Source organism: Convolutriloba macropyga, chromosome 2, assembly GCF_964194025.1.
Source record: "Convolutriloba macropyga chromosome 2, txConMacr16.3, whole genome shotgun sequence".
NCBI lineage: Eukaryota > Metazoa > Xenacoelomorpha > Acoela > Convolutidae > Convolutriloba > Convolutriloba macropyga.
Window position 1 is genome coordinate 85,728,720 of NC_134469.1, and position 24,542 is coordinate 85,753,261.

The 24,542-nt window shown below is 39.3% G+C and overlaps 1 protein-coding gene across 1 annotated transcript in view; it reads left to right on the forward strand.

The window, feature by feature from the left end:
• Positions 1 to 24,252, forward strand: part of LOC142335529 (uncharacterized) — a 37,863-nt gene extending 13,611 nt beyond the window's left edge. Inside the window, exon 4 of the mRNA XM_075384069.1 lies at positions 23,678 to 24,252. Within this exon, the coding sequence (XP_075240184.1) occupies positions 23,678 to 23,973 (296 nt within the window). The 3' untranslated portion in view covers positions 23,974 to 24,252. The remainder of the gene's footprint in view (positions 1 to 23,677) is intronic.
• The last annotated feature ends 290 nt before the right edge of the window (positions 24,253 to 24,542 follow it).

Here is a 24,542-nt window from a genome sequence, read left to right on the forward strand (position 1 = left end):
ATGACGAAATTTTCAGAGGGAAAAACTGGCCGTTATCGTATCCAAACACGTTTACCTGAACGTTGTTAAGTGTTTCAATTTGAGGAATGTCTGCAAAGCCCATGGGCATAGTAAAACCGCCCAGAGGTTGAAGAAGTCCTGGTTGATTGTATGTAGTTGGTGAAGTTTTGTCGGTTTGATAGTTTCGATCAATTCTATCTAGATTTATTTGATGATACATGTGATAAGCCGCCACAAAGCAATACCTGAAGCAATCTCGATCTTCGTGGTTCCTAACTTTGAGCAATCTTCTACAATTGGCAATTTTTGATGGCAACGCGATGTATGATGAACCATGAATCGGTCTGTAACGTGCGAATTTGACGTCTACTTTGAGAACTTTTTCAAGTGTCCAACCACTCCTCAATGAGTTGAATGTTGCCAATACACTCATCATCTTCTCCACCATTTGCCAATACGCTTCATCCGACAGTCCGTTTGCGTAGACAGGAGTCATCAGAGAGTTTGAGTATATTTCAATACGATCATCTTCTGGTATATCTAGCTCATCATACAGAACTTTGATAAGCCGCAATTTTGCACATAGTTGAACTTTTTGAGGACCCTGGGTTAACTGCTCACTTATTAGAGTGTCTATTTTGAATTTTTGTATCCGCATGAAGTTTTCGAGATCATTGGATTTTTCGGTCTCTGTTGACTCGAATGATCTCAGCACTCCATTGAATGCACTTTCCAACGGAGTGTCTTGAGGCTGAAATTGTTCACCTAGGACTGGTAAGTGACGAACGGAAGTCATATGCTGTACGTAAAGATGGCAATCGTTGAATCCGAGTAGGCAGCTTTGACAGCAATTGGTGAATCGTTGGTGTGCAGTTTTCATGTGTTCTTCGAGTAAAGAAATCTTCCGACAAGTAAACTCACATAATGAGCATTGATATACGGGTAAACCAATCTCATCAGGATGGAATTTATGCTCATGCCTGGAGCGATTTCCTTTTGTACTCAGAATAGAATCACAATAACGACACTGGAAACCCATTTTTGAATTGTCTAACTTTAGTAAGAACGAATTGTTAAACTCGAGTACGAACAGTAGAAACGAATGAACAAGAAATTGTTTCTCGGGTTTACAGTATTAGAGACTACAGTACTGCATAGGCGCCAAATTCGAAGTTTTGAAATGCTGTTTTCTGATTGGTCGGTTTTGGCGCATACCTTTATTTCGAAATTTTGTTACTTTTGAGAGAAAAAAGATGTGTTCTCAACTCTCCATTGCAATCGTATGCCAAAATGTACCACCACAAGGAACCCTACCGAGTATTGCTGATCATCGTTTGCTTCAAAAAACTTTTTTTGAGAACCTGGAAAAACATGCTAATTTTCAAAATTGTAATAAAATGCGCTATTTTATGCATTTTCAATTACGGATGGTTCGAGTTGTCCTACGTTCTTAAGTGTGATGAGCAAAATTGCTCCCCGTGCCGAAAAACATAGGACCCAAATAAAAAAATTGCTCAAAAATAAACAGAAAAAAAGTTTGTTTTTCTGTCAATCAAGTCATTAATTAACAATTACATGACAATTACATGACATAAACATGTGTCTTTTTTCTGAGGCCTTTTTTGATGACAGCTGTTATGAGATAAATTTACACTGAGGGCCCAATAAGTCCAAAAATGTAAAGAAAACAAATCTAACATCTTTCCTTAGGGTACTTCATATGCTAATTAATGCCAGATGTTAATGTGACAATAATTGCCAGATGTTTCGAAAATCGGTGAAGGAGTCGTTTTTTGATGATGATGCTTTTGAGCAAAAATGTCGGGCATCAAGCAGTGAGTACGAAACCGTTGCAAAAAATTGATTTGTTTTCAGTAATTAGTAATTAGGTTAATTAACCATTAATTAGTCGCTAATTAGGGGCTAATTATCTCCATAATGGATGGGTAAAATTTGACGAGTGTGATGAGATGTTTTGTACTTTAGAGTATGCTGAGTCTGACTGAACAATCAGTGTCATCCCAAGTATTTTTTGGAACCCTCTTTTTTGGGGTCAAAGGTCAGAGGTCATGTGTTAAAAAAACTCTTTTTTTTGAGTTTTTTTCGTTTTTTTAACTAACATGCTCTTTTTTTTCAATTGATCCCCAAGTAACAAATGAGAGTGGATTCTAGTGTAAACTGAAGAGGGCATCTACTGATTTAAGTGTCAAAATTTGACGTTTGAAATGCATTTTTCGAAAAATTTTCTTCGATTATTTTTTTATTTTTTGATCATTTCTTCGACTTATGAATTGAATTTGGAATTCAATCCATTCTACAGCTGTTGCATGAAGTTAGCATGTCATTAGCGTTAATACAGCATACTATCACATATGGCTATATCTCTAAACTTTGTTTAATATATATAATATTAACAAAAATTTTCAGATTGGGAAAAGTATTTCTGGATATATTGAAAAATCTCACCACGTCATTGTAGTTGTAATAATTGAGTGTTTTGTTAGGAAACGAATGTTTACGTCATAATAAAAATCTTTTCTGAACATGTTCGAACTTGATCAGTAGCAAAGTTTTAATTTCTTTGACTCAGTAGATTTAAAGCTATAAAACAGATATAAAAAGTTAAATTCAGTTAAAAAGTTGAAATCACACATTCTTGAAACAAAATCAAGTTAGCATCTCACTATATAAAAGAGTTTTGTGGTGATCCATTAAGTTTAATTTTCAAGTTAATCAAATAAGTTCATTTAAGTATTCTCAGGTAGCCGTTTCTTTGGTGCATTGCAAATCTTTGGCGTGTCTGTAACACCAAAAACACGTGCTGTTTCTGGTGTTTGAAATTGTGTAGCTGACAGTAACGTTGTATCAAACTGGTCGTCATTGAACAGAGCCGTAGAATTGTTCTTATGAATTCCCGCAAAGAGAGCTGGACTAGATGTCAGTGTCAAACTGGGACTCGGATCAACTGCTGGTGTTACTGGCAAGCTGGCTGAATCCAAATGCGATTGATTTTCTGGGGAGCAAGGTGATGACTTTATGCCCCACATGTCAGCTAAGTTTTCGCAAGCCTGATAAGCCCCTAGCTGGTTTTCAAACAGAGGCACACAGTCGCAATCGTAACGAAACAAAATTCGTTTAACCTCGTCAGGTAATGACTCCATGCCAAGATGTTGAAATGTTGGCAAAGTTTTTGGAGGTAAATGTCCCCCTGATGTAATAAGACTGCTTTCTGCTGGTTCTGTCTTCTCTGGTAAAGAAGCAATTGCGTTAATAAAAAGCTTAGGTATCAAACAGTGCTGGTAAGTTTGCCAAACATCGCCTTGTCTCTTCTGTTGAATAAGCACAACAAAGTTTTCGAACGCTGTCTGATAAACCAATGTTCGCTCCAAGGAAATTACAGATTGAGAAAGTATTTGAACGGACATAATTTTTGTACAAATTTTGACAAAGAAATTAAAACCAATTTGATAGAAGACTGTTGGTAGGTTTTCGTCTGGTGACGAACTGTTGAAAGAAAGCAAAGTGCACTGAACGCAAGGTTTAAAGAAAATGAATAACTATTTTTAAAGTTATATTGCACAACGTGTAATTCAACAAATTATATCTGGGGTCAAATATGGTTTTAATTTTGGTAGTGTATGTGCTCTGTTATATGCTCTGAATTTTGTTATTATACATGGGTCGATACACTTTATAGTGTGTACTAACTCAGTTCTTATCTAGAGCGTATTTTATTATTAGCATTTCATTGTACGCTGGTGCATGTTTATTCTTATCAGAATTTCCTTACTGCTGTAGGTTCACTTGTGCTTCTAATTATATCACACACCCAGGGTCACATCTGTTCCAAGTTATAAACATATGGTCCGCATATAATTCCAATAAACAGTGTACACTGCACTGCTGGTCCAAATACACACCTAGGGTCACATCTGTTTTCTCTATAGAACCAAAACATGTGGTCCGCATATAATTCCAATAAACAGTGTACACTGCACTGCTGGTCCAAATACACACCTAGGGTCACATCTGTTCCAAGTTATAAACATGTGGTCCGCATATAATTCCACTAAACAGTGTACACTGCACTGCTTGTCCAAATACCCACGCAGGGTGGGTCACATTTGTCTTCTCAAAACATATGGTACGCATATAATTCCAATAAAAGGTGTACAGTGCACTGCTGGATCCAAGTACTCACCTAGGTTTTTTGTCTTATCTAAGGTCACAGCTGAAATTAATTATGCAATATTTGAACAACAGACAGACTCAAGTACGCAATAGGCGTACTTGAGCCTTTATTCACAAATCATTTGGATTTAATTAGGCAGTTTGACGACACTAGTTTAAACCCAACTTGCCGCCCCATTGAGTTGGAGTTTTACACATTATAACACTTGAAAGTAATAAAACAAGTTGCACACTATGCCTTTCACGTCCACTAAAGACACAGAGTTTGGAGATTGTTATTACGATATTTCCAAACTGATAAGCGCTTAATCAGAGCAACGCTGAAAACCTATGAAAGGACAGGGACATATGTATTTCTGAAATTGTTCAAAAAAGCAACAGACGATTACGAGTTTGAACAGAGAATTTCTCTAACTCTTGGAGAGTTCGAAAGTTTGGTCAGCTCAGCTAGCAAAATACAGAACTCAGTGACTGATCAGCTGCCAACAACAAAACCACCACTAGCGAAGAAACCAAAAATTCAAAAAGAAGTTGTCAACAACGATGGTTGAGACGATGTTTGAGCGTTCTCCAAATTTTTTTAAACAATTTCAGAAACAGTTCAAATTTCTCATTCTTGAAGAAAAACCTAGCTTTTCTATTGGAAATTTTTATGCAGTGTGTGCACATTTTGATTCCGAATTTTGCAATTTAGTAAACAACCATTATCACGTTCTGATTGATACAACTACTTTTGAAAACGAAACAGTGAAACGATATCAGAGCTTACCTGTGCCTTGTGTTTATACAGCTTTCAAATTCTTGTTTTGGACTGCACCAAACTTGGAGACTAATGGAGACGTTTTTACAGAGCTCAAATTGGCAATCGAATTCAACGGTTCGGGAGAAAAAACCGATTCACAGTCAGTGCGCAAACGACTGCCAGCTTTTGCTAACCACAACAATTTATCGAAAGGCAGCTCTGCAAAACAAATAAATGTCAATCTCAAACCGAGTGCCAAGATGCCAGTAATTGCTCAAAAAACTATCTACAATGCCCGGCCTCCATCGAAACAAGTTCAAACTGATTTTGTAACCTTACGAAGAGTTGAAGCAATTTTGTATGGTCCTCATTTTGGCGCTTTTTGTCAAATTATGGATATTTTTATGAGTGGATATGGGAAATTGAATTTTGATTCTGATTTCTTGAGTGTTCGCTTTGTGTATGAAGAAAAAGTAAAGTTTTGAAAAAAAAATAAATTTCTCAAGTTAGTAAGGTTAGAACATCATATGAAAAGCGAAACGAATCAATTCATTATCGCTAATATTCACAAGTTTTTGAGCATTGAAAACAAAATGAGCAATATAAATACAAAACAGTCCACAAAGTTTAGAATTTGCTCTTTGAATTGGTTGATTCTCCAAGACTTGATAGATGTTGTGATTGCTGCCAACGGAAACGATTCTTTGATATAGGTGTTTGTACGATGAAATGGGCTGACCAAGGGGATCGGCAAACAAAAGTTGATTGTTTTTTCTGCATAACAGTAACCAGTGGCTGCCAATATTTTCAGCAGTTGCTGCATTAACAATAAGGATGCTGTTTCTGTTCATTTTTTCCGAAAATTTGTTGACCGCAAACACACCATGGAACTTATATTTAAGAGTTTTGCAACCTTGGACTAAACCATTAATATCATCTTCGTCCATGATTAATTTTTCAGAATGTGATTCTTTGATACTCTTCTTGCACTATCAACAAATATTGTGCTAGCTTTTTCGCCAATAATGAATATTTTTATGTTGTTCGGTAAGGCCGCAGAAAATTTCGACTCAATAGAAATTGACGAATTTGTAAGCTCAGGATGAATAAAATTGTGGGATGCTTGTTGGGTGCTGGTCAAATCAAAAACCATTATGAAATGATTTGGGTAATCTATTCCATGACCCTTGTCGATGTAAGCTAAATCCGATATTGTGTTAAAGTAAAGACGTTTGTCATCACTTGTTGATGTCGGACTGTCTGCCACAAGTAAACCGTTTCGACAAATATAAATCTGCTCAAGGTCGAATTTGCGGAAATTAAATGGATTTTGTCTGTTGTTACCAAGAAACGCTTCGTTAGTTTTCAGACAAATTGCTAGTCTGCGAATCGGTTCTCTGGCAAAAATATCTTCTTGTTTCCAACTGTGGAGACCCGTTGACGCCAGAAACGTTTTTGTTAGAGTCTCCAGGTAGGGATACGAAGCTGGACTTGTTAATAAAGTTTTTTCAATAGCCGATACAACATCATCGTTCAATATCATCTTGCGCACATACAAATTGGCTTCGAAAATTGTTACTTTGTAGTGCTTGGCAGCATCGTCAGACATTATAAAAAAATCATCTATTGACCGTCTAAATGCAATGCGAAGTGTCACACCACTTAGCAAATGTCTGTCACAGGTGAAAAAGTCGACTGCAACTTTACCGTAGAATGTGAACTCAGCTGATTGCCTCACTAAGGCCTGACATGCCAGCCAGGTGTTTTTTGCATCTTTGTTATGTGAAAATTCTGTTTCAATAAAACTTTTATGAGCATAGTTTCCGTTAGCGTTTGAAATTTTTAGTCCATTAGCAGACACTGTACAGTCAGAGAAGAGTGAATGGAACACATTATTGCAAAAATAGGGAGCATCTGTCTTCGTAACATCTGTTGCTGCTCCTGCGTCATATCTCAAATCAGCTTCTGATGACTGGACAATTTTACATTTTACTTCCAAGAAAATTTTCTGTATGTCAATAAAATTATTTCGGTCACCGGCGACTTCAAATTCTAACATGCGTCCATTTGGACTGTAGACTGGGCCCAACTTTTGACAAAAACTACCATAGAAAGTTACTAAAAGAGAAGGTTTTTCAAATAAATCCAAAGAACTGTGAGTTTCTTCTGATGGTAACAAATTAGCGATCATCGTTCACTCTGGCAAAAAAATCTGACCGACTTCTTTTTGGAGCTCTGTGCGTTGAAATGGTTTTTTTGCGTTTGTTGATCGCTTTCTGTGGCTTAACTCGACTTGACTTCCTCCGACGTGAAGTATTTCGTCGAGATCCCCCTGTTTGTTTTTTAACAGTTTTTGCGATTGTATTTTTAAACGCCTGTTTAGGAGATTTTTTGCTTCCGACTACATCCAAAATCTCTGGAACACTTTGTTTCAAAAGCTCTTTCCCGATACGCTTAGCTGTAGGCAAAATGAAACGACGTGCTAAAGGCAGCGCAACACGTCCAATGCCTGCAGCTAGGGCTCCAAAACCACTTCCTCTTTGACGATAATGTCCAGAGAAGTGAGGCAAAGACGTTGCTTGATTCGCATACTAAGAATCCATTTTAGGAGGAAAATTTTTTGAATTGTAGTGTTAGAATAACTTTTCCAGTTCCCGAAAAGTGAACTAATTGTCCTGTTTCCGTTCTCAGTTCAATTGAAATTGATTGAATTGTGTTGGTTAGGAGCTTCTTATAGTCTAAATTTGTAAAAACTATCCGATGAGTTGGTTCAAGCTCACAAACACTACCGTTTTTCAGACGTTGTTTTGAATCAATGACTCGCAAAAGAGGAGCCTTAGTGTCACCAAAGTATTGATACTCAATTATGTTAGTGTAGATGAAAATTAGATGCTTTCCAGCACAAAAATCAGCTGGGAAATCACCATAATAAGCTTTCGTATCATCACTTTTCATAAACTTGTTCGCATTGGGCATCATTTTGTACCCAATATGTATTCCATTACCGTCAGAAATACCCTTAAATCCAATAATGCTCGGAATTTCCTCGCTGGGAAATGTAATTCCCTCATACTTGCCAAAATAATTTTCATATTTTCCAGAGCTCTTCACCTCTCTGAGAGAAAAATGGGGCAGTCCAATTGTTCGCTTAATTGTAGCGAGAAGTTGTGCCACTGTATCAAAGGTTCCTGGCATAAAACTAAATTGTTGTCCACTATAAGGTCTAGAAATAACATTAGCTCCCGAAGACATCTTTTGGGAATCTTCATAGTCTTTTAAGTTGTACACAATTAGATTTCCGTTTACTATGTTTTCTATTTTTGTTGGGAATATGATTTCACTTAACGCCACTCTCCAATCACCTGCAAGTTGAATTTTGTCATTAAAAAAAATTTCGAAATGATGCAAATGTGTTTGAATCAAATATTTCCATTGAAGCGGATGAAACAACGTGAACTGTAAACTCGTCTTCAAACCGGTTGTTGGATATTTTCAACGAGAGGGAGCCTGACAAGTTGTAATTCTGGTTGATAAAATTTTCCTTGAATTGGTTTTTTGTCTGTGTCGACTAAGGAGTATGTTGGTGGGCTTAATGTCGGTATTCCCGTTATTTCAAAGACTTCGTCTGTGAACGATTGCTTGTAACTTTTCCTGAATGCTTTATCTTTTTTAACTATTCTCACAAAGTCTCCAATGTAAAACTTGGCTTCTGATTTGAGCTTGTTTGGGCTGTCAATGAAACTAGTCGTGGCACATCTTTTTTGTAACTTTGTTGGGAGCAATTTTAGTTACTCGATTGACTCTTGAATTGATTGTTTTCACAAATTGGTCTAATTGGTCAATGTAGCTATAGGTCCACTTTTCTTCGAGATACCGATAAATTATATTTTTGAGAGATCTAATTTTCCTCTCTGCAAAAGCTGACTTTTTTCACTGAAAGTACTATATAACTGAATTCCTCGTTTGTTGCACAATTGTTTGAATTCTCCCAGAAATTCCCTGCCATCGTCAACCCATACTTTTTCGGGCTGTTTGTTTTGGATCATCTTTTTGAATGCTTCAGCTGCTTCTGTTGCGTACTTTGTTTTTAATGGTTCCACTCGTAAATATCTTGACAAACAATCAACCGCTACTAGGAGATACTTTATATTGCGGTTATACTTTGCTAATTTATCAACGTGTGCCAAATCTAGAGACCAAATTTCGTTAATGTCTTTGACAAAAACTTTAAGCCTAGGAAATTTTAATCGAATTGAACGGTACTTTGTGAAAGACGGCTTTGTCTCCAAATAGGACAGGACTTTGCCTATGGGGAGCTTGCTTTGAGTCAGTAGTCGTTTTATGCTTCCATACAAAGCTGGTCCTTTTAAATACAACTGATCCATTTTTTTTTACTTCAGGAAAAGAAAGACCACATCTTCTGACTGATCTCTTCTTTGTCTGGCGTTTGGCCCGTTTCTTCTTTTTGTTTTTTTCGGGTTGGTTTTGAGCCACTGAGTTGTTCTCCAGTAGAGGAGAACTCTTGTTGACTGGGTTGTTCTCTACTTGGGAAAAATTCTTGTTCACTTTCAGACGAGGCTTCCAAGATTTGCTTGGCATGTGTATTTGCAACAAGATGAGGTGAGATATTAAGAGCAAATAAAATTTTTGAGTATTTTTTAATGTCAATTTTTTTAGTTGGTTGCTGTAGATTGTACAGAAATGTTGAAGCTTTGATGCCCAGTGTTTCTTTATAAACGTCAAGAACGCCGTTCGACTCTATGGTGACTGTTTCAGATTGGTTAATCAAGTCAAGTATGATTTTTGATCTTTTGATTTGGTTTTTATTCATAACTTCTAGCTCTTTCATTATGGAGGTGAAATCGTCGCTTTTTCTTTGTTTTTTCACTACCGGTTCAATCTCGCTGTCTTCGCTCATGGGTTCTGTTTGCTCCTCTTCTGCTGTTTCAATCATCAGTTTGTTTGGAGTCTCAACTGGTTCAAGTGCTTTCTCTGGTTTTTCCATTGAGTTGGACTGGTTTCTTTGCAAAAGAGACAGCTGTGCAGCTTTCTGTTTATAGAGGGGATTGTCAAAAACTTCTTTTTTTACCGGTTGATGTGAAGCAAACATTCGTTTTGGAATTAAAATGAGTTCTTCGGTGCGCATTATGATTTTATCAAATATCGATAACAAGCGAAACCAACAATTTTGACCAAATCTGTTTCTCTAGCAAAAAGTTGCCTCTTTTCTTTCAAACTTGTTTGTCTAGACAATAGCTTTTTGAATGATTTTTTATAACCTTCTACAACACTTTTTCTTATTGGAACATTACCATTGACAATGTTGAGCAAACATTCGCAAAGGAATTTAATGAAATTATTTGGCACTCTCTCGATCTTCTCTTTTAGTTTTGTATCCGATATGTCTAGCAGCCCCCCCAGCATACAAACTTCTTTCTCTCTCATCGCTCAAATTTGTGATAACGGCTTTAGCTGATGGCAGATAAAAAATTGATGGTCCTGGAGGAACAATATTTGAACAGTAGCGCAAGACGTCTGATGTTTTTGGATCCAAATCAATAAATGACCAAACGGTTCTTTGTTTGCGAGCTCATAGCTTTCTTTTAGAAATTGTGCATTATTCAACTGTCGACCAATAAAACTAATCTGTTGTGTGTCACGGGGTGATTTGAACAACATGATATGCGTTGTGTTTAGATCAATTGTTCTGGGCCATCTGCTTTGCTGGAACAAATTGTGTTTAACATAAATTACACTGATGTTTCTATGTCGCCCTGCGGTTGTTAATTTGGAAAATTCTTTGTCATTAAAAATTTCTTCACATGAATCATCGCACAAGAAGGCAGTTCTCTAACTCTGAAATGAGCTCAAAACTGGAGAATTTTTTAAAATGTATGTTCAGTTTCTTCTCTAACGATTGGAACTTTGGCTAATCATGCTGATAAAAATAATAAGTTGTTTGAAACTCTGGGAAAAATGTGCCAACTAATAACATTTTGAAAATGAGCTCAGTTTTCCCGCAGCAAGACGGCCCGCAAACAGCCATGAACAACCGGTCAGTGGTAGAAATAATTTTATTCATATCTTTGGATTTGGAAGAGCGTATCCAACTGTACAAGAGAGAAGTGAAAACTATAATGTGAATTCTTCACAGTCAAGACTGAAAAAAACCAACTTGGTGAGAGATACAGTTATAAGAAAAATTATTATAATGATTTGTGTAAAGTATACAACCTCTGATCGAGGCAATCTCGAATTGCAAAACCTCCAAGATCGTCTTTCTTGGTGCTCGGCGTCAAAAACCAAGTCAGTTATGCCTCCACCCGAATCTAATTGATCTTCGGCTTGACTCATTGTGAAATAAAATTGTTCAAAAAAATGAATTGCTTTCCAAGATTTTTTACATAACTATTTAACTATAAAAAATTCATAAGAAACATATCCAGAGTCTCCGTCTCCTTGTTTGTAAGTGATTGTATAGTTTGCATTCATCGAATCTTGTTTATCTCTAAAAACAATTGACTCTACATTGTTCTTTTTAATCAGCTGCTTGATGTCATCGGGAAGAGTCTCATCGTCCAGAGACATCAGAACTGGTACTGCACGCTTTGGCGTAGGTAAAGGGGTTAGTTTCAACCTTTTCATTTTCTCTTGCAAATACATGGTACAATTGAAAGTACTCCAGTAGAGAAAGATACTTTTTGAAAGCTTCTATTTCATCACCAGCACACACAATCTGCTGTTTTCTCAAAACTGTTTGGCCTCTTGTGTCAATTTTTTCTTCCTTGATAAGAGTAACCGTTAACTGATTTTCAGTCGTTATGCAACTGTAAACTGTCAAGTTCGGAGACAAATTCACTTGTAGTAGAGACGGAGCTGGTTTCTCCAACCGACGATTCGTCAGCCACTGGTAAAAGAGTTTTGCCTTCTTATTGGCACAATGCTTGCTTCTCTGTCGTTTTGGGCAACTCAATGCATATAATTTACAAACAGGTGTCTCCCGATATAACTTCAAGTGTTCAATTTTTGGGCAGAACAAAGTTTCCAAGTTGATAACGTTCCTCTGTAACAGCTGTCGTAAAGTTTCCGCTTTTTCTAATCCTTTTGCGTAAAAATCAGAAAAGGGAAATCGAAGAGCTATACTTTGGAAAATCTGTTGCAAATAATGATAAGGGTACTCTCCTGTCTCCCACGAGAGACCATGAAGGAATTTAGAAACCCACAGGAAAGATCTTTGCTCACTCGAACAAAGTATGTTAAATGATTTTGGAGGTAAAAACGAAATTATATCGTTGTAATTTTCGGTAGATACCGCAAGTTCCTTTATTATAAATCCAGATTTTTTACTTCGAAAGCCTTCAAAATCAAGAACAACCGCTCCGGATTTCAACATTCCAGCAAACTGAACAAACTATTTTTGAAAGATTTTACGTATAAACAAAAAGCAATTCCAGTCACATGACCAAGGTACTCATTTGTCACTGAACAGGGTAATACGTAAGAATAGCCTGGACCCTTTTCACTATATTCATAAACAAAACCGGAAGCGTCGTGGAGTATGGCATGTAATCTCAAAATTTTTAATTTTTTGAAATATTTGTCTAACGAAGAATCATCAATACCAATCAAACCTCCGTACGGCCGCAACTTCAACGCAATATCCAAATCAAGATCTGGATCCAAATGCAGACAAGTGGCTAAAAAGTATAAAAATCGTTTACCGTATTGTGAATATTCTTTTTCGATTTCCTTGTAAGTTTCGTGAATACTTTTCAAATCAAGCGTTGCTATAGTTGCCATTTGATCTATGCACACATTCTCCCAATAATGATCAATTTTTGCTAACAACTGACCAAAACCACTTAATCACACGTCTAAATATCACATAAAAAGCCCCTCCCCTCTATTAGGGTAATAAGACTACTTTTTACATGTAGCGTTAAATTCAAACGACCAGAAAGAACTAGCGAGAACGGCGGAATAGAACAATCCAAACGGCAATAAACAGCAGGCGAAAAGACTTTATCCCGCCTAGCCTACTCCCACTTAACCGCCACTTCCTATTATCCTATGGTTATGAGTCGAATGATAACCCCGCCTTTCTTTACGTAGGTATTATATACTACTGATGATGTCGAAGTGGAGTGAAAACGGAATAATTACGGAATAAATAAAAGTGGATTTCAAGTGGAATTTCATAATTTCAACTCGTCCACTTTTATCTCCGACTTTTGTCGGTGGAAACAAGCGGGGTATTCGAGCGGAATAAATGTGAACTAAAAAACGTCGAAATTCATAAATATTGGGTCGCAGGCTTTATGACTCAGCTTTTTGTTTAAAAAGACGAAAGAAATGGTTTTGAGAGGCATTTTAAGGAAAAAAAATGAAAGCCCTTATATTTTTCAACCAGTATGACCTGACCGGTTTTGGACTTTTCTGAGATTGTTTGTAGGCGCTTTTTGAGCCAAAGGAAATGATCGTTTGTTTTTAAACACTTTATATAGTTAGAAGATGATCGTTCTATGCCCTTTTTCAGCCTAAGAAATAATTGTTTTGCTTAGTTTTTAAAACACATTGACCGTTTTTGGCCGGCGATTCTTAGGAAATGACAAAGGAACATAGGAACTAAACTTGAAGTAAGTGATTGTGTAGCTGTAAAGTAATACAATAAGACAACAGTCTACCGATAAAGCTTCAATTCAATCTTTTTTCGTATTTAAAGCATCTTATTAGTATTATCAGCGATCAAGACGACAACGTACAAGCATTAAGGATGATCATAGCAACAAGTGAAACTTAGACGGCAAGATTTTTTGTTGTTCATTTAACAGGTTTTTTCGTCTGATGTCATTGACGTCAAAATCAGTTCGTATTCAATCGACAATTGTCTAGAAAACCTAAAAATATCAAGCCGAAAACCAGTTTAATCGGTACATATAGTGGTTATATTTATTTAAAATTAGGTTAAATGAACTTCTTCGGAACTTTCTACGTATATTAGAACGTTTTATTAATTTAGAACCATTTCTGTACGCATTTATATTCAAATATAAATACTCAATTCTGATTGGCTAATAATTAATCCATTTACTACGTAACATCCTCCGGCATGGAAGAAGATATTGGGAAAACTGGTACAAGTTTTACAAGCGGTCGGACAAGTGAACCGGTCAACGTACGTAAAACGGCGGAGCGCGCGTCGCTATCGGAGCCGTAACGGAGTTCCACAATCCGAGCGGTTGGGTAGTACCCCTAGGGTTGGTTTCTTCAACTATCGAAACCAAGTCACCGATCTTAAGGTGTTGCTCGGCAGGCGTCTGCCACTTAGAGTGTCGATTCAGCGTCGGTACAAACTCTTTGATCCAACGGGACCAGATCGCATTAGCGTACGACTGCGCACGGGTGTAATGTTTACGATGGTCAAGCTCATTATTGCCGACAACAGACGGAATACCGGTAGAGTATTCTCCTAAAAGAATGTGGTTGGGCGTTAAAGCGTTCAAATTGCACAGATCGGCGCTTACGGGTGTTAAAGGACGCGAATTGAGAGCCTTCTCCACGAGACAAAAGGTAGTATGCAGCACCTCATCCGTGAGGCGACGCGTGCCAAGAATAGTATACAACACGCGCTTGAAGCTGCGTACCAACCTCTCCCAGATACCACCTTGATGTGGTGCGCTGGGTGGATTGAATCTCCACTTTATGCCTTTGTGAGCGAGCTCAGCTGCAATGTTGACAACGTTCCACTTTTCAATACTTTCTCGGAGTTCTTTCTCCGCTACAATAAAGTTATTGCCATTGTCCGACCAAATCATGGCAGGTGTACCCCTGCGTGACACAAACCGATCAACTCCCATAACACAAGAACTGGTGTCCATGGATGTAACTATCTCGACATGGACAGCGCGAGTAGTGAGACAGGTGAAGAGGAAGCCCCACCTTTTCTCAGTAGTACGGCGGAAAGTAACATAGAATGGCCCAAAGTAGTCAACGCCAGTGTTCGTGAAGGGAGGAGACTGGTAAGCAAGTCTCTCCTTAGGTAAATCAGACATGATTGTGTGCATAGTTACAGCTCGGAATTCTCGGCATCTCAGGCATTGTGCTTTGATGGAACGCAAAGATGATCTTAGTTTCAGTACTGTATAATGTTCCAGCACAATTGATCTTAGGTATTCAACGCCTTGATGATAATGCTTTACGTGCGTGTGTTCAAGGAATAGTTTTACAAACGGATGGCGTGCATCTAATATGATTGGGTACTTAACGTTAAACCCAACTTCCATTAACCGCTTGATGCGGCCCGAGGAACGGATTAGCCCATTGGGACTAATAAACGGTAAATGTGGAGCAATTCGGCTACTCTGTTTAACGAATTTGTTGTCAAGAAGATCTTTTATTTCGGCTTCAAAAGACTCTCCTTGCACCAAATACTGTAGGTGACGCTCGGCTTCGTCAAGCTCAGTAGGGTCGGTAATGCTACCATCGGGGTTACGGTAGCCGGCATGTTTCGGCAAAAGCCGGAGATTTTATGCGCCAATGCGCAAGTACTTTTGATAAGAACTAAACTTATCAAATGGGAATAACGACGGAACGGGAGTTGTCTGTTTTTTAATAGATGTAGCGAGAGAAACAGTGTATTCTATGATGACTGCTTGGTTGACGCCAAGTTTGATGTTATTAATGACGTCTTTGTTCGGTACGAAAGGGAAACTTGAGTTAGTTAAGAAATGTGGACAATTGACCCAACTGCTTAGTTGCAAAACCTCAGCGGACATTCCACGCGTGCCAGCGTCAGCTGGATTATCCTTAGTTGCGACGTGGTTCCATTGGTCAACGCTGGTATACTCCAAAATTTCGCAAACACGGTTTGCAACAAAGATTGGTTGCTTTTCATTTGAGTTAATCCATTGGAGAACGGTCGTGCTGTCTGTCCACATGAATACTTGGTTAACAGATACAGTAAGTGCTTGCATAATCTCTCTTTTCAATCGAGCGGCAAGTAGAGCTGCTTGCAACTCCAGTTTTGGGACAGTCATTACTTTCATTGGCTCCACGCGCGCTTTCCCCAAAACAAACGCAAGCTCTGTTTTTACCTTGCCCATAGGAGTTGTTACTCGGGCTTGAAGTAATGCGACGGCACCAAAAATATCCTGGGAACTGTCACCGAACATGTGCAATTTTACATTATCAAAGGGTCCAGTAAAATAACTTCGAGCAATTTTGAAGTTTTCAAGCTTTGGTAAGTCCGCATTCCAAGCTAAAAATCTTTGAACCATGTCTTGTGGGAGCTCGTCGTCCCATTGTTGTCCTGTGACACGCCAGATGTCTTTTAAGAGCAGTCGCGCACCGACGGTAAACGGTGTGACAAGACCAATGGGGTCAAAGACTTTCGAGACAAGACTTAGGACCAAGCGTTGCGTGAGGGACTTGGTAATAGCGCAGCTTGTACCCCGACTCACAACTAAAGTGTCATTAGTGTGGTCCCATTTTAGCCCAAGCACGTGCGATGAATCCTCTTGACATGAAACAATAACCTTGGGCTCAGTAGATTGAGGAGAACCATCAATTCGATCAGCCAGATTTAGCACTTTGCTCACGAACTTTGTAAGCTTGAACCTACCGAGATGGAGAAGATGTACCAATTCCTTCGATCTATTGATGGCTTTCTCAGGAGACTCCACTGAGTCAAGGTAATCGTCCATGTAAAAGGACGGCTTTTGCAGCTCGGGGAAAACTTAGCATTGTCTCTCGCAGTGCGTTTTAATGCATAATTGGCGCATGTGGGCGAGTCTTTAGCCCCGAATATATGACGCGTACATTGATACATGACAACGTTAGTTGTGGGGTCCTCCCGTCACAGAAAGCGAAGTGATGGTTGATCTGATGGTAATACACCAACCTGTAGAAACATTCCCTCGATGTCGGCAGAGACAGCATATGGATGTTGTCGGAAGCGAGGAAGTACGTAAATAAGGTTTTGGAGCAGATCGGGGCCAGTGAGCAAAGATTTATTCAGCGAGGCACCATAAAATTTTGCTGCCCCATTGAGCACCCTACGCACCTTACCCGGTTTGTTCGGTTTTACAACCGGATGATGGAGTAGGTAGCACTCTTTATCGGACCGGTTCTCAACCTCGTGAGCGTCCGGAACCTCAATTACTTACCCCTTACTTATGTCTTCCTAGATGGTAATGGTATACTTCTCTCTAAGGTCTTCATCCTTGGCAAATCGTTTTTTGGGAGACTTTAGTTGCACAAGGGAGGAGAAGTAATTATTTGGGAGCTTGGTATTGTCTGCTGCCCACAGCATTCCGACATCGTATCTCAGGCCATTGTGTACGGTGGTATTCTCAAGGATTTTGTGAGCCCTTGCGTCTGCTGCTGATCGTGGGTCGACCTGCTTGCTTGCCCCAAAAGATTCAATGTCGTACCATGACTTTACTTGACTTGTTAACTCCTTGTCATGTTCGATATTCACTTTAAAGCACGTTGAAGTTAAACACGAACTTGATGGTAACGGACCGCTTAAGACCCAACCTATGGGTAAGCGTACGGCAACGGGTGAACGCTTCTCATCGGCGGAGAAGTATTCTAACGGGCGGATGGCATGATAGACATCTTGTCCGAGTATCATCTCAATGTCTTTATAGGAATATGTCACCGGGTCAAGCACTGCTAAGTGTGGGTATGTCTCGTGCAGGGCTTGTACATTAATTATATCAGAGCCGACGTTCAGACTCTCTTTAACGAAAGGGTTGACGGTAAATGGTTCGAAATCTTGATGTTCTCTTGGTTTCACAGTAACTTCAACAACTCTAGTATCAACTACTTCTTCGGTATTAATACCCTTGACAGTTAGCTTTAGTGCTTTACCGTGCAAACCGAGTCTATCTGCGAGACTACCGGCCACACATGAGTTACTGCAGGCGGTATCACACAAAACTAAAGCCTTGGTATCTAACCCGGACGAATTGAACAACTGCAATTCAGTCACCTGAAGAAGCCCCTTAACGTCAGTAACTGATGACATCGTTGTGGTCGTATTAGACGGCTCTTAACTAGTAGTTTCTTTACTTTGACCCGTGTTGCCAGAAGACTGGAAAGTATTGGTATTTGTTGACTGTTTTGCTGGAAAAACCCTATCTGCTCCATGCAATAGTGTGTTATGCGAACTATTGCACCCCTCTGCTTGGCACTTTCTTGGTTGAGGGCACTGGCGGAACGTGTGCTTCTCGCGTAAGCACGAAAAGCAAAGTTTTTTATCCCCCACCAACTTAGCTCTCTGGGTTAGAGTCTTTTCCTTGAAAACTAGACACTCCCATAGCCGGTGGTTACCTTTGCATACAATACAGCGAGAGTAAGTGTTTGTGGAAGAAGATGGCATTTGCTTCTTTGTTTCCCTTTGTTGTGAATTTGATGCAAACACATTTGAGGCTTTTGGTCTTGGTTACTGAAGTGCTGTTATCTTCAGGCCTTGCCTTGGTTGCGCTTTGTTTCATAAGATCATGGGCCTCAGCCTTTTTTTTGAGCCAATCGTTAAAGTCAAGGAGGGTAGGCTTAACCCAGTGCTTCTTAACCGTAATGATAGTGACTTGAAAACCACCACGAGGCTGGATATGGCTGCAGAATAGTTAATGATGTTATCACTATTGTGCATTTTGAGAGGCGGAAAATTGCTTAGTTTATCCAAGTGTGCACTTACGACTACCTGTGGCTGGCCAAATTTACGTTCTAAAGTCCTTAGTGCATCCTTGTACATTAAACAACAGTAAGCTAACTTTTCGATTGCAATCTTTGCTTTACCGGTTACGAGTGTCTTCAGGTATGTCAATTTAACGTCATCAGTGAGCGATTGCGAGTCAATCGCGCTTTTGAATTGACCATACCACTCGTGCCATTGTAATGGATCGCCAGTATACTGAGCAAGTTTCCATTCTGGCAAGGGGTCATTTTTCTTGCTGTTTATTGCATCAGCCAACTCCCTAATCAATGACGCATTGTCCGGTATCGGAGGGGCAGGTGCAGACACCTGCGGACCACTCCAACTCAACGGTGTGGGCCCAACATAAGGGTATGTTGGCTGAAAAACAGGAGTGGCTAGACCAAGTACAATATTACTAGTAAATGCGGTCGGGTTTACCTGTTGTGTGCCTGATGGTGATTGCATATCAATCAAAAGGGGTGAGTTTGAATATATTTGTTTTGGAAAATTCGTAACTGATGGTGCGATGTGTGCTTGTACATTTGGAGCAACATTATTTACGGTAGTAATGTCTTGGTTGACTAATGACGGTTTGTGCTGCGGAAAACGCCAATGACTCATATTTGGCGCCAAGTGTTGGCCAAGAGGGATATTGGGAATATTTGGGACAGGAGGAGCAACGCAACGTACGACTTTGTGTACTTGGTTTGTATTAATTTGAAAATTGTTGTGAACGGGAGGCTGATTGATCAAAGGGGCGTGTGGAATGGGAGCAGTGAGGTTAGGTGCAAATACTGGGTTCGGGATGGGAAGCGAAATTTGATGGGTTTAGAGATGTGCTGTTGAGTGTTTGGGCTTGGTGGGGCGCTTGGGTGCAAGGGAACGTTTATTGCGGGGGCTGGATGATTTGTTGTCGGAAAAGGAGGAAGAGTGGCGTTTGGTGCTCGGGGAACAAAATTAATTTGTTGTCGGGAGCATATACGCTTGGCCGAATTATTCTTGGGTAGACTTGATGTTTTAGGTCCCCTGGATTCTGAAATTTGAAGTTGTGCGTGTGGAAAAAAATTGGATGAATTATTTTGATTTATTTGTGGTCGAACGGTCTCTTGAATTGGTGGTGACGAAGCCCCTGGGGCGTGTACAGAAGGCGGGTGACTATCTGCGGTTCCTTGGTTAGTCATGTTTGGAAGCGCCGTGCCTTGTTGGCCTGTTTGATTCATTTGCGTCCGTAGGAGCGCCTGGTACAACGCCTGTGTGTTAGCAGCAGTCAAAAAAATTTCAGGTGGGGGTATAATAAGGTTCGAGTTGCAGCAAGGTCTTATTGCTTAAAAAGTAATTGCCTCGACAATTTTTGGGAATCGAATGCCTTGAAATGTCAGTGTTGTGATCTTCCACTGCATCGCCGTTATTGTGGCAAGGGCATTCTGGAGGGTCTTTAGTAACCTCTGGTTCACCAGTTTTCTCGTTGTTATTAAAACTTAAAGCAAGTGAGGTGTTGATCAAGTCCTGGACAACTTTTTCACTTCTCATTGAGCTCCTAGCACTTGCAGTTGTTTCAGATTGGCTACCTTTAGAAACAGCGTCCAGCAATTCAAATTCTTGCAGAGTTGCCTCTGCCAACCGTTTCCTGTTGTTTTCCTCCAGTTCATCTAATGCCATTTGCTTTTTCTGTTTAGCAATGCGAATGGCTGCCTCATTCTGTTTTTCAATTTCTTCGCGCTTCATTTTAGCAATTACGTAATCATGTTTACGCTGACTAGATGTTTTTGACGAGGTCATCAGTGAGGGAGGTCTAGAACGATTGGAAGCTCTTGGTTCCTGGAACTCACTCACTTTATCATCAGCAGAATTGATGTAGTTTCGTGCTGAAAAGAGTATCTTGTCGTTCTTAGTTGTCATTGCCTCCAAGTAAGACTCTAACGAAGGAACAAGTGCTCTTGGATCCATCGTTTTTCCAGCAAATGCAATCAGGTCCTCATTTTTGTCTACAATAGTTATAAATTCTTCGTTGCACTTTGTTACTAGGCGTTCAACTTTCACTCGCCTACTTTGACTATTTATAAAATGAAGGATGTCTTCATGTATAGCATGCAATTCAGCTTCACGCTTTGACCTGTCAGCGTACAACTTTTTGACTTTTTGATCAAGACTATTAGACATCACAATGTTATTATTTCCGAAGACCAGCAAAACTACCACTGCAAAAGGTTATCTATTATATGCACACTCCAAACAAACCAAACCCACAAAAACAATCCCAACGCAAAAAAGGCACCAACACAGCACACTGTCGACATTCTGTAAAACAAACCACCCAAAGAGAAGAAAAGGTCGTCGAGAACACAGTGCCCGACAAAAACAGAAGTGGAGCGCTGAACGCTATGCGCTCAACGCGGAGGGAGACAAAAGACACACGGGAAGTCGAGCGCGCAACGCGCGACGAAACGGAGACGTTACGGACGGGAAGTCAAGCGAGCAACGCGCGACGCAACGGACACGGGACAGACAAGAAGTCGAGCGAGCAGTTCGCGACGGAGTGGAAATGGGACTGCGGGAAAGCAAGCGAAAAACGCGCAACAACGAAACGGGACGGTGCGAAAGAACAGGCGGGAAATGAGGTCGGAAAGAACTATGTTAGCAGACCGCAGCAAAAACTCAACCAAACAACCTAGCCGTAACTGCAGAACAAACTTAAGTCACACCCTAGGAAGAAGGAGAGAAGCCACTGCAAGACAATCTAATATAGTTGATAATGGGTCTATAACGATAAAGTTAACGACACACTAATTTACGGCAATGCAGTAGTACACTAAAAGGATGCAAAGGTCAAGAAATTTACTAGCCGCAACTCCAGAATAAACTTAAGTCACATCCTAGCAAAACCCAAACCGTAGCAAACAATCAGCATACTAACGTTATTAAACAAACTTCAGCAAAATTGAATAAACTGCAATATTGTTTTGTAGACTAAGATAGTTGGAAAAGTCGAGAAACAATCCAGCCGTAACTCGAGAATAAACTTAAGTCACACCCTAGAAGGCAACAGGATCAAACCAACTAGCAATCGTACAGGTACACACAAACATACAGCAGCAAAATCAATATACTACAACAGAAGGGCTAGTAAATTAGTAAAGTGGAAAAGTCAAAGGACAATCCAGCCGTAACTCGAGAATAAACTTAAGTCACACCCCTGGGAAGCTATAAGACCTAAACAACAAACCAGCATACTAGCATACTCAACATACTACAGCAAAACAACAACATACTTCATCACATGTGACATACTACATCGAAATCCGGAAAAGTAGCGGAAGAAAACGAAAAGTGGAGTGTTGGGAGAGCGACGTTATTGGAAAAACGGAACTCGGAAAAATGAAGGAAGGAAGGGCAAAAAAAGAACCTGGGCGAATAGGTACATAAACGTGCGAAGAGGAAAAATTATAGTGATCCGATCATTTTTTCGGAGGTTGTGAAAATTTTCACAACTTTTTGTGTTTATTGAGTTTTACTCAATTAACGAACCTTCTTGTTGAGAAAATTATTTTTGGACAAATTTGTCAAAAATTTATGCATTTGTCCAATTTTTTTCAAGTTTTGGTCAATTTTATTGCAAATTCTTGAATACGGAGCGGTACTCCAGTAAATGGACGGTTTTAAGCCAGGATAAACAGTTTATCGATATTCGGTATTGATTTTCTAAATTTTTTGATTTGCCTCAAAATTGACCAAAAATTTTCAAAATTGAACAATTTAGCATTATGTTCTCACATTTTTCTCATATCTGAGGTTAACTTTTTGCTATATAACCATAATGGACCAATTTGTCTGATTTTCCCAACTTTCGACCAAAAATTTTTAAAATCGATTTTTTTGTCTCAAAAATTATGTTCGTGGAGCTAATGGTGACCGATTACCAAAAATATTATTCAAACAATTGTTTGACATTCACTACTCATGCCAAGTAAAAAAGTTCTTTGGTTGGGAATTAAGGGAGACCGCTTATTAAATTTTCTACAAAGGTTAGTAATTTTTACCACCCCATTTGATATCGGGAAGGAATCATGTACTTTCTTGCCGTCGAAAATTCAAACAGATATATCTAATTAAATTACACAAAAAATTTAGAGTTTCTGTCCTACAGTTTTTCCATTGAAAAATTGGAACTCTTCATCCAAGCCACACTTCAATTCTCTTTCTTGCACTGTAATGATTTCATCTTTGTGTAGCTTTTGCAGTTGGTTGTTTGACATCGTGTAGTTATCGAGGTAACATCTAATCTTACCACATGACGCGTTTCTGGTTTCCAAATTGAGAGTGGACTGTACACAAGAGTAGTCGTGGTAGAATCCATCCGTTTCCTGGTACATTCCACAGCAGTACAAGTGATTCCCTCCCAATCCTCCATTAAAGCTCAATGCATTAAGAGGAGTAGACTGGTTTCCTCCTTCCCCCATGGCCATTGTAATGACACCATTGCTCGTTGTTTCTCCACCATTTCCACATGCATGTCCACTGTAATTTTCGCAGGCCGAGAGCGGCATCAAAATGTAGCTGTAAAGTAATACAATAAGACAACAGTCTACCGATAAAGCTTCAATTCAATCTTTTTTCATAAATAAAACAACGTATTAGTATTATCAGCGATCAAGACGACAACGTACAAGCATTAAGGATGATCATAGCAACAAGTGAAACTTAGACGGCAAGATTTTTTGTTGTTCATTTAACAGGTTTTTTCGTCTGATGTCATTGACGTCAAATGCAGTTCGTATTCAATCGACAATTGTCTAGAAAACCTAAAAATATTAAGCCGAAAACCAGCTTAATCGATACATATAGTGGTTATATTTACTTAAAATTAGGTTAAATGAACTTTTTCGGAACTTTTTACGCATATTAGAACGTTTTATTAATTTAGAACGATTTCTGTACGCATTTAAATTCGAATATAAATACTCAATTGTGATTGGCTAATAATTAATCCATTTACTACGAAACAGATTGTTTTTGTTTATTTCTTACATTTGTTTTGTTTGTAGACTTCGGCACTGGGGGTGACTGTCGCTCTTCTCTGGACGAGGAATGGGGTCAACCGGGGGAAGCCAGAATAGATTTGGTCAACTCTCCCTTCATGTTCCCGGCCGGACTTTACTTTGACTTTACGGGTTGGGGTGGTCATTCACACTCGGTGGACCAAACGTCCAGACTCCTCACAATGTCAGGGTCCGGAGGGTGTGGGTTAGGCGCGGCATTAATAAAGGACCCGGTGACTAGGATTGAGCACCATATGCATAACTACTTCCCACTCAATCTCTTTTGCTTTGATTGTGGATGAGGTCAATAAGACATCCAGTTAGGATCATTCGTGTCTTATTTTTATATATAGTGGAACGAACAGCTTAATGGGTAACATCAATTAGTAACCAGAAGATTAATGTATAATTTTGATTATTTCAATAAGTATTCCTGATTATTCTGAAGGCGTAAACTTTAACCTTTCTGTTATATTATTTACATCTTTGTTTGAAAAAAAAATTGATGAAGCAATCGTTGAATCACAAACCAAAAACTTTCAAAATTTGAGCAAAGTACTTTAATGACCCAGCTTGTGTTAAACCAGACAAACAAATTTAGCAAATAGCAGCTTCTTCAGCAGATCTTTTTGTAGAATAGTAGCTTGCCTGCCCTGGTTCTGGAGATGTAGGCTGGAGTCTTAGAAGCTATAAATCTGTGTCTTTCCGATTATAGCCCCCTACGGAATTATAGCTCCCCCATTATGATAACCTTGATAGGTGAGGGGGGCATACGTTATCTGACCTCTAAAGCTGGGGGGGGGGGGGGGGAGGGTAGTGGCCATAATGGGAAAGACCCATAATTACTTAGCTGTTCACGGAGTTAGCTAAT